At 26.8% G+C, this 12,032-nt stretch overlaps 1 protein-coding gene across 1 annotated transcript; it reads left to right on the top strand.

The window, feature by feature from the left end:
• The first annotated feature begins 2,563 nt into the window (after positions 1–2,563).
• Positions 2,564–4,728, top strand: LOC137831762 (benzyl alcohol O-benzoyltransferase-like). The gene is made up of 2 exons (XM_068639568.1): positions 2,564–3,089; positions 3,700–4,728. Exons 1-2 carry the CDS (start codon positions 2,643–2,645, stop codon positions 4,687–4,689), a joined length of 1,437 nt encoding a protein of 478 aa, XP_068495669.1. The 5' UTR covers positions 2,564–2,642; the 3' UTR covers positions 4,690–4,728.
• The last annotated feature ends 7,304 nt before the right edge of the window (positions 4,729–12,032 follow it).

Genomic DNA, 12,032 nt, shown 5'->3' with positions numbered 1-12,032 from the left:
TTAAAATAAATATTTTAGTAAGTTAAGAAAGCAGAAAAAGTTTAGATAAAAAATTTCAGTTTATAGTAATAAATGTAGATAATTATTATGTTTTAAAATGAATATGTTTACATAATGAAATTAAAAATGAATATGTTTACAGAATTGGAATTAAAAATTTATAGGATTTGTTTATATCTGACATAAATGGTTAATGTTATAATTAAAAGCTTTATAAAAAATGTTGTATTAATTAAAAAAACCAGTCAAACTTTTAAGAATAAATCTGATTTTTTAATAATAAATGTTGAAAGTAATTATTTTTTTAAAAATTAATTGTTTATAAAAAAATAGAAATTTGTATTTAAAAAAATTATTTTGACAGAATGGAATTCAAAATTTATAATGTTTAGGATTTTAATTTTTTGTAGATTTAACGTAATTTATTAATGTTAAAATTAAAAAAATTATAAAAAATATTGTAATAATTTGCATAATTTCAAATTAACATGTATTTATCTCTCTACATCAAATGTAATGACTTTTGTATATTTTTGCAACTAATTAATGTTCATGACATCTTTTATTAATTTATATTAATGTTATTAATAATAGTAATCAAAATCATAATTAATAACAATTATATATTTATATAACATAAAATTTATTAAATAATCATTAATAATATTAAAATGATCTACAAATAAAATTTTAACATTAATATTTCATTTTCCTATTTATTTATATACAAGGGTAAATTTGTAATTTTATAATTTACACTATTCAAAATATATTAAAATATTCTCTCAACTATCACATCATTCACAATTTCTAATAAACTTTCTTCACACATCCACTCTAACATATCTCAATCCAAACACCCTCAACTTTCTTCACACTTTCTTCATACTTCCACTCCCTCACACCCTCAACTTTCCACTCATCCATAACCTCTAATCCAAACAAAGCTTAAATGGGAGCAAACCACGTCCCATTAATGTCCACTCACTCCCTCTTTTTCACTGCCACCATCCAAAACATTCCTTTCATGCCCCTGCTTATTAATACCAAACTTAGAACCAACCACCTTTGTTGACTCTACATGAGCTGCACTCAAAAAGTGATGGTCACGCCTACATCTCCACCTTTAGCACCCATTAATTGGTTTCCAACTACCTCCACCACTACGTGAGTCACTTCTTCATTTCTTCATTTAATGTTGCTTCGTTTTCTGCTAATCCTCCATTAATCCCAGGGTGGATATTCTCGATGGAGCCCACCACATTTACTACATGTTCTTCTTCGTGAATTGCACCCTCATTCATGGTCACCCATGCTTTTTCATTATCCCCATTAATGCGCATTAAACCACTCTCAACCATTGGCCAAGTCTCTAAATCAAGAGCCACTTCTCCATTAAAAGCAACTACGTTTTCTGCAAATCCACCAACTAATTCCAGTAAATCCACCAACTATTTCTGGAATGATAAAATTGTATTTCACTACTTCTTTACCAAATATAGGAGGTTATCTTATAATGCTAGCATTTCGGATATCGTTTCTCAATTTTGGACAGGTTGTGATTTGAATATTTTCTTATCTTTATCATAAATGTCTTATTTTTTTAATCATATCATGATTAGGAAGAAGCAGGATATTCCTAATTGAATTATAGATGAGTCTGATCCTTTCACTCTTAAATAGGCTGAAGGGAATGCACTGCTGACTAATTTAGGATTTATTCATAGAGAATCATTTTATTGGTATAATAGACTATCATCTAGTATGTTTTTAGAATTCTTTATAAATAAGTATAATATATTTATGTATCATTTTTGTTAATGTATGGATTTTGGTTTAGTCACCTCATAAATTTTTTAATAATACTTTTTTTCATGAGATAACAAGTAATTGTTTACTTGAAATATCCGTCTAATTAAGATGTTAAGTCATGAAAACTTTTATATAAAAAAAAAATACTACAATAAATCCCTTTATTAAAGGAAGAAAAGATAAATTTATAACCCACTCTATATATTTAATCGGGTAATTAAAAGCCAAATCAATGTTTTTTTTTTATAAAATTTCATTTATTTAAAAAAACGATTATAGTTTAATTGATTAAAAAAATCGTAAATCTAATAGATGGAAGCAAGTCTAAATAATATTTTTTTCAATATAAATATCATAATAAATTAAAATTACAGACACAGATGACGTATATCAGCCTATATTAATTAAAATCTCAAATAATAAAGTAAAAAAAAAACTTGACAAAAGAGTTTCATGATTTTCTTTCATGATACTTTAACATCCTCTTATACATTAATCAATATAAAATTCTTCTTAATAATATTTTAATTTTAACTAAATTACTGCTATGAATGACTCATCTAAATATTTCATTTTATTATTAAAAAATTATCATAACATTATTGTCGATATGGTTATATAAAAAATAGGATTGTCGATATGAATATAATTTTTATATAGTTTTGGGTGTTGTCAAAAGTATAATTATTGTTGTTTAGTATGACTAGATGTCTCTTTATAAAAGGAGAACAAACTTAGACGTTTTGACTCACTCAAACAAAATAAGTTATTAAATAACTGTTCTCTCTCTCTTAATAATATCACCAATCCCTTCTCAACTACTCACACACATGGCCTCATCTTCTTCTCCTCTAAGGTTTACAGTGCGAAGGTGCCAACCCCAGCTGGTGCCTCCTGCTATTCCCACTCCTCATGAACTTAAGCTACTTTCCGACATTGATGATCAAGAAGGCCTGCGTTATCACACTCCAGGGATACAAATTTATGGAAAGCAAGCATCAATGGCAGAGAAAGATCCAGCTGAAGTGATTCGGCAAGCACTGTCGCAAACACTTGTCTTCTATTACCCACTAGCGGGTAGGGTTAGGGAGGGACCTCACCGGAAATTAGTGGTGGATTGCACTAGAGAAGGTGCCATGTTCATCGAGGCTGATGCTGACGTCACACTGGCTGAGTTTGGTGATTCTCTCCAACCTCCATTTCCATGCTTCCATGAACTGCTGTACGATGTTCCTGACTCACAGCAAATTACCGACACTCCCCCTGTCCTCGTACAGGTTCAAACACTTTATTCATATAACTAATTTACTGATTAAAACTTTTAGGTTGTGACTTGTATTTATGCTTTCATTTATTTTATTCAACTACAAACTAAATTAACTAACAAAAAATATCCCACCATAAGTTAACCATAACGATTTTTCATAAGAATGATTTTAAACACATTTTTATTATCTTTATTATTTTATTAAAATACCACTTCTATAAAATTATATTATATATTAATATTATATTTACATAAATTATATATTTATATTTTTTAATCAAATATACAAATATAAAAATTTATTTATCAAATTAATTTCAAATATTACATGTCACTACTGAATTTTAATTAATTTTAAGTGTAATTAAATAATTAATAGTATACATATTTATTTAAAAATAAGAACATTTAAAAAAAAAATTTAAAAAAATTAACTTGACACGAATTTAATGTACAAATTCTTGGCGGAAAGCGATCCCTATTTAGTAAAAATAGAAAAAAAATAGCACCATGGTGATAAAAATTTCAAGGATTTTTGAAGTGAGTTCTTCATAATTACTTATATCTTTGTCCATAGGTATTGATGTTGGATATGTACTGATGATGACATAACATAACAGGTGACACGGCTTAAGTGTGGTGGTTTCATTTTGACTTCCTCCATCAACCACACCATATGTGATGGAACTGGTGTTTCACAGTTCATGCACACGTGGGCTGAAATGGCTCGTGGTTCAACCAAACCTTCCATTCCACCTGTGTGGTGTAGGGAACTCTTGATGGCAAGACATCCACCTCGCGTTACATTCAACCATCGTGAATACGAACATGTCCTAGACACAAGCGAAAGAACTATGACATCAACCGAACACGACATGGTTCAACGATCGTTCTTCTTTGGACCTTCCCAAATAGCTGCTATTCGTCTCTTGGTCCCACCCCACCTTCAGCACTGCACCACGTTTGACATCATCACAGCATGCTTATGGCGTTGTCGTACAAAAGCATTGCAGATAGAGGCACATGAGGAGGTTCGCATGATGGTGATAGTGAATGGTCGTGCAAGGTTGAATCCTCCTTTACCTGTTGGTTACTATGGAAATGCTATTGCGTTCCCTGCAGCAGTTTCCACTGCAGGGAAGCTTTGTGAAAATCCATTTGGGTATGCAGTGGAGTTAATAAAGAAAGCGAAAAGTGAGGTGACAGAAGAGTACATGCATTCGGTGGCAGATCTAATGGTGATTAAAGATCGGTGCATGTTTACAACCATAAGATCTTGTATTATTTCGGATTTGACACGTGGAAGGTTTAGAGAAGTGAATTTTGGGTGGGGTGAGGCTGTGTACAGTGGAGTGGCCAAAACTGGATTTGGGAGCTTTCTTGGAGGAACCTATCAAGTGTTGCATAAAAATGCAAAAGGAGAAGAAGGCATAGTCTTACCAATTTGGTTGCCTGCTCAAGCTATGAATAGGTTTGCAAAAGAGTTGGATAACTTGTTTGGGAACCAAAACCAAACTACCAATTGGTTTGGAAAAGAGTTGTGTAACATGTTTGGGAAAGAAAACCAAACTACCATAAGGAGTCCTACTTTTATCATGTCTACCTTATAGTTTCTTTATAGCTTATGAAACAATAAATTTTGAGTTTAATCATTTAGTAATGAATAAATAAAATTAAAAGGAGATATTTCAGGTATCCCAACCGGTATAGAGATCCAAAACTATTACACCTTTCATGGTTAAACAGAATTACACATACAGTAACTTCTCTCATACAGTAACTTCTCTCAGCTAAACCAAGAGCATAACCACTCCAAAAACAGCAGCGAAGGTATTTAACAAAATAATAACAGCATTCTATCCTTGGATTTCTGAGGAGAAGCAAAGCCTAAGAGTGGACTAAAGAGAGAAAGAAAGGAAACATTCAGAAAAGGCCCCAAACCCACCAACCCTGCAGAAGAAACCAGAAAAAATATAGCAGCTTAACCCCGTAGTCTCCAAGACTCCCCTTTACAGCACCACAACACCGCACCATATAACTCCAGAACAAAGAGTTTCGCAGCAAAGATGACTTAGAACAACCTGCAGCTTAATCATGTCTTAAAGTATGCTTGAAAGGTGAAAGGTTGAAAAAAAAAAGTTATATTTTTTACACTTACACTAAAATATTAATATTTGTAATAAAAAAAAATTTAAAATAAAAAAATGTCTTTAATGAAAGTGGAGCAGTGTCAAACCATCCGAAAAAAATTAGCTTGTTATGGAATACATAGAATAAAGGTGAATCATACTTACACCAACTACGTTGACTTTACACTTCAAAATTATTATTTTATTCCAAAAAAATTATAGAATGGAATAAAGGTGAATTATACATTCGCACCAATTTCATTCATTTTACACATAAAAAATTATTATTTTATTATAATGTAATATTTTATTCCTAAAAACTGTTGTAGAGATTGAAATAAAGGTGAAGATGGCTGATATATCAACAATCATGTATTATATTATAATTGAAATATTATAATTGGAAAGAGAAATATTTTTTCTAAATTGACCAATTTTAAAATTATATTGGCCTCGTTACAGTTGTAAATTTGTATCTTTCAATTATAATTTATAATTGTTAAAGTAATATTTTTCTAAAAAATTATACTACACCAGTTTCATTCACTTTACACTTAAAAAAAATTATTTTATTATAATGTAATATTTTATTAAAAAAAACGAGTATGAAGAAACTTTATTTTACAATAAATTTAATTTTCCAGGAAATTGAGTTTTCAAATTTTCTTTCTTTCAGAATTCATCTAAGTTTCGAACTATTTATTTTTAATATTTTTCACGTAATTTTTTAAAAATGTTAAGTTACTAACCTTGTCATGTACCACATAGTACATCATGATGCAGCATTTATCACGTGTGAATTTACAGAACCAAAAATGGAAAATTAAGACAGAAATAGAATGAAACAAAATTATAAAACAAAATGGTGGAAAGTGTGCAAGTAAACATGCGAGACTGTTGAACGAGAAAAAAAGATGATTAGTTGTTATTTGGGTGAATTCATTTTGAGAATATAATGAGATGTTTGTTAGACAAAAGAAACACCGTAGGAGTATATATGATGTATAAAGTGTTTAGGTATATCTGAGTATTGAGCAAGAAAAAAAATTAAAACAAATTGATCTTTCTTTTAAATATGTGATTCTTTTTTTTAGTTGAAGTATTTTTTTTTTTTCATCCTCATACTTTAGCTCAAGAAAACGTATGTCCGTAGGTTCCTTAAGTAACCAAAGAAAATTTAACCACTACACCAAGCAAATTCTTTAGTTTTATTATGATTTTTATTATACTTATTATTATTAATAATATTAATAATATTAACAATATTAATAATATTAACAATATTAATAATACTAACAATATTAATAATACTAACAATACTAATAATACTAACAATATTAACATATGAATTACATTTAATTTATCTATAATCTACTTGAATCTAAACATAATTTATTATATTATCTATAAGTATGAATCACATTTAATATATGTCATACTCATAGTCATCATATTACCTATTACATTAAAATCAACTATCATATTAATTATTATTTTACGATCATATTGACTTAATTAAGTTCCTTATAGGTAGTTGGTTTTACTTGTGTGTTATAGTAAAGAATATTGTCAACAAACAATATTATCTTTTAACATAGAATGATAACTTTTACATTAACTATTAATTAAATCTCTAATACAGATTACTAGTTAGCATATCATTATAGTTTAAACTATATTAATTATTCCATAAATCTATTGTAAAAAGTTGTTACTAAATAACCTTTTCTACTAATATATAAATCATAATGACAAAGTGATTAAATAATTTATAATTTAAAATATTTTAAAAATTATACATTATATCAATTTTAATCTATGTAAGTAAATATTTGAAAATAAGATTTTATTTATCGACAAAGAATAAAAAAAATTAAAGGAAACATTTTAAGGATATTTCAATCCTTATACAAGAATCTCAAATCAGAAAAGAAGTGTAAGATACAAACACCTATATAGCCATCTAACAAAAACTTCACAACTACCTATAATAACCTATATATTTGAAAATAAGATATCAAATAATTTTATATTAATATTAATATATATATATAATATGAAATTAAATTTAAATTTAACTATGAGTTTTAAAAAATTAATGATTAAATAAAAAATATATTAATCAATATATATGTATTTATAGTATTAAATTTTATTAATATTATATAATTTCTTCCTTTTTCTCTCTATCTATCTATATCCGGATAAAAGTAATATTACTCAAGTAAAATAAAACTACTATACGCACACAATAAATATCTAAATGTATATTTATATCAAAATTAATATTAATATTAATAATATGAATATAATATTGATAATATGAATATAATATTAATAATATGAATATAATATTGATAATATGAATATAATATTAATAATGATACCTATATATAATGGGGATTCCCCTCATAACTATCTTTTATATAGATAACTGTTTTTTATATATATAAAAAACTTAATTTTATTTTTAGTTATTTTGTAATTTTGTAAATATTAAAACAGTTATCAGAATGGAGTTTTTAAACGTAAAACTGTTTTGAATTTAGCTTTTTGAAATATATCTTTATTTCTTCAGTTTTCACTCAGAGTTTCTTTTCAATTTGAATTTATATTTAGAATTTTTATTATCATTTTTCTCTCCTTCCTCTTTCTCACTTTATCTCTTCTATTCATATCACTTCCATTAGATAAAAAGATTCATTCTTCAAGATAAGAGTAAGTAAAAGAACACACATTCCACGTTAGTTGCTGTAGGTGAGTTTTCTTTTCTTGGTTGTTTAATTGTTAATGTCACTCAATTTTATCATTTTTATTTTTTTTACCCTACTTTTCATTTTCGTACACCGAAGGCGGAATCCTGCACAAGTACAGAGTTATCTTGACACCATTGTTGATGTGAGCATCAACGGGGAGGATGAATGCGTTCTGGATATGACAGGTTTGTTATGGAGTTTCTCGTCTTATTCTTCTTCTTTTTTTTTCTTTTCATTATTATATTTCTCTTTTTTAGTTTTATGTTACTAACAACAAATCAAAATTAGTGATTCACAAGAATGATGACTTAATTTCTTTAGGGTACAAAGTTAAATTGACATCATTGTTGATGTAGGCATGAGGAGGATGAATGCGTTATGAACATTCTTGCGGTGCGGGGAAAAGGAAAGAAATTGGAAAATAAATATTTTTTAAGGTTTGTTATCAAGTTTCTTATCTTATTATTATTATTATTTTCTTTTCATTATTATATTTCTCTTTTTTAGTTTTATGTTACTAACAACAAATCAAAATTGGTTATGTTTATTGTGTTATAAATTTAAATTTATTTAATATATTTTTTACTGCAACTTAATTATTAAAATAGTAGGTTGAAACTCATAAATGATGAGAAAAAAGTATTTCTATCTTATTTTTACTTAATGATATTTGATATTTAAAAGATATGAATACAAATAATAATATACAATATAGTAATAATAAAAAAATGTGGATACACAGGCGCTTTAGCGCCTGTTTTTCCGCTAGTACTAATAATATTAATAATAATATTAATAATATAAATATAATATTAATAATATGAATATAATTTATTTTATTATTATTATTAATAATAATTATATTAATATGTATAAGTATAATAAAAATGATAATATGACCAAAAAAATTTTCTGGTCTAGTGGTTAATGCTTCTTCCTTTCACTGGAAAGACTTGGGTTCGAATCCTGGTTGCGCTGCTTTTTTTACATTACATAACGGGTAAATCCGTATGGATTTTGACGGTATGTAATTCCAATTTTTCTTGTAGTGAAAGGAGTGGGAAAATAGATACAAAACTTTAATGAGTGGATAATATTTTTTTTTTAATTCATGATTTGTTTTAAAAAAAATATTTTCTTTATGCGAGTTGACCCGCAATCCCACATACTACCTCTTATGAGAGACGAGTCAGTGAAATGAGTATGCATTCCTTACACGGAGCGAACCAAATACATGATGACCCTATACAGAACGAACCAAACACATGAACCTATGCAAGATAGGCTAACCACATTACCAGTTGAAACACAAGGGGGAATTCTCACCTTAAACCTTGACCGGGAGATTTGTTCCGGTACACCCAATATAGTCCAACATCGCTCGGGAGTCGATAACAATGACAGTTATATACTCTCTCCTTCCTCAACCTTTCGAGACGTCTTTTAAGAATAAAATCGTGATAGAACATCGATCTCTAAAGAACACAACCTATGCAATGATTGAATCTACTAATATTATCTCTCGGATTTTGAGTTCGCAACCGTTCCTATGAAGTTTTAGTTGTAGATTTAGTTTTCCAAATTTGAAAATTAAATAGTTTTAATCTACTCTTGATATGTTATTTAATTGCTTAAAAAATGTTAAACGTCTATTATTATCAACTACTCATTAAGATATTAAAACTAAAATTTGATAATTAACTTTAATACATACTATTTTTTACATGAATATATTAACAGATTTGTTAGCAATTATAAAGTTATTTAATTTTAAAAAATTGAAAACAAAATTTTTCAGATAATGCTAAACTATGTTTAAAAAGATAGATTTGATTCTAAAAATAGAATATTATATAAATAAAATAATAATTTCAATAATTCCTATGTAAAAGCAAGGTAAAGCCCCTTCATTAAAGGGACAAAAGAGAATTTATAACCCACTCTATATATACTTCGACGATATTTAATCAGGTAATTAAAAGCCAAATCAATGTTTTTATATAAAATTCATTTAGTTAAAAAACCGGTTATAGTTTAATTGATTAAAAAAAATTCGTAAATCTAATACATGGAAGCAAATCTAAATAATGTTTTTTTCCAATATAAATATCACAATAAATTAAAATTACAGACACAGTTGACGTATATATATCAGCCTATTTTAATTAAAAACTCAAATAATAATGTAAAAAAAAAACCTTGACAAAAGAGTTTCATGATATTTTAACATCCTCTTATATTCTACATCAATCAGTATAACATTCTTCTTAATAATATTTTATTTTTAACTAAACTACTGATATCAACGACTCATCTAAATATTTCATTTTATTATTAAAAAATTGTCATAGCATTGTTTAAAAAATATATTGGACAACATAACACTCCTTTCTAATTATTTTTTCCACTATGCACCTATTAACTCTTATTAACACACAAAAAAAGTAGCTAACCACCACCACTATTACTGAAGTACATAACAATCCTTTCTTACTCTTAATTTTGATGGGAATGTTTTTCTTTTCCATGTACAAAATTTGTGAACACCCTTAACCGAATAAAAAAAAAATTCATTTTTCTAATTTATCCATCTCAAATTATTTTATATTTTAAAATAAATTTGGTGTGTATGATCAGCAAAACATAGTACGCAATTACCATAATTCATAGGATTCTGGAATCGAGTTTGTTTATTTTATTATTTTTTGCCACATCTTCTTCTCGCACTTTTTGGTTGAATTTTTAAGTTTTAGTATTTCTGTTCAGAAACAAACACACAATTAATGTTTCATAGTACGAACACAGTAATGAATGGTTGTGTGCAAAATCTTCGTCTTATGAGACACATCACTTCTCGTAAATGCGTAAAATGTGGCACCTGTTTTGCGTGATAATTGTCAAATTATTGAAATATAAGTGGTATACATTCATTCTTTTTCTTTAGTGGATAAGATTCTTTCAATAACTCTCAACATATAAAAAATTTAATATCAAATTTTAATTCTTTCTCACTATCTTAAAACAAACAGGTATAATTGATATTTGGTATTGAGTTCAACTCTAATATCGTGTATCAACCAAGTGATTTCATAGGGAAATTACATAACTAATATTATATTAAAATATTAATTTAAATATAAATTAATTTCTAAGATAAAGATTATTTTTATTTATATTATAATCTGATCAATTTTTTTAAATCACGTAGATCGATCCACAACTTAGTGTGTTTTTTTTTTTAATTTTACACAACTTTTACGTCTTTTGTCGTGATCAAACTACATCATTTTTTTAAGTAACCTTTTTTTCTCACATTAACTCTAACAAGATTAACAAGATGCATAAAAGGTTCTATATAACGGAGAGAATTATATCGTATTAAGTAATAATACTCACAATATTTTCATGAGGAAATAAATATCAATATTGCTTCTAATATTAGATAAATAAATGAATTTAGCAAAATATTTTAAATAAATTTTTAATATTAAAATTTTGAATTGAATATAATATTAAATTTAGTTGTGTGATGTAAAGAAAATTCAATTTAAAGAGATAGGAATACGTAAATATGAAAAAGTAAAATAAGTAAAAAGAAGATATTCCATTGTGATTAACCACACACACACACAAAATATGAAAAATGCGAAACCATGGATACCAAATATTCTTTGACTGGTAAGCACTTGATAAGCTCGGGTTGTATTGTGGCTGTGTGACACTCTCGGTCCATTTTCGTATTGATGTATGACCTTTCATAAATAATCTTATACGCAATCTTATGTTTAACTTTAATTTATATTTATAAACTTTAATATAATAATAATACACTATGTCAATATCTTATAATGAATGATTATCCAGATACATGAAATATTTTGAATTTAATCATGAAAAAAATAAAAGTTGATTTTAATATTTAAGCAACTAAAAACTTAAATAATGCCATAATTATACTCTATTAAGTTATAAGAGACAAATTTACTATTAAATTATTTTAATTTTAAGAATTAAAATAACATTGTTAAAGATTATTTTGTTCTTAAGTTATAATATTCAAATGAATTT

This window comes from Phaseolus vulgaris, chromosome 6 (assembly GCF_000499845.2).
Source record: "Phaseolus vulgaris cultivar G19833 chromosome 6, P. vulgaris v2.0, whole genome shotgun sequence".
Classification (NCBI taxonomy): Eukaryota; Viridiplantae; Streptophyta; class Magnoliopsida; order Fabales; family Fabaceae; genus Phaseolus; species Phaseolus vulgaris.
This window is presented reverse-complemented; position numbering and strand designations above follow the sequence as displayed.

Bases quoted from the DNA above. Each gene is read 5' to 3' on its own strand.
- LOC137831762 (XM_068639568.1), top strand. From the start codon at position 2,643: ATGGCCTCATCTTCTTCTCCTCTAAGGTTTACAGTGCGAAGGTGCCAA. The intron at 3,090-3,699 runs GTTCAAACACTT...ATAACATAACAG, and splicing joins CTCCCCCTGTCCTCGTACAG to GTGACACGGCTTAAGTGTGG.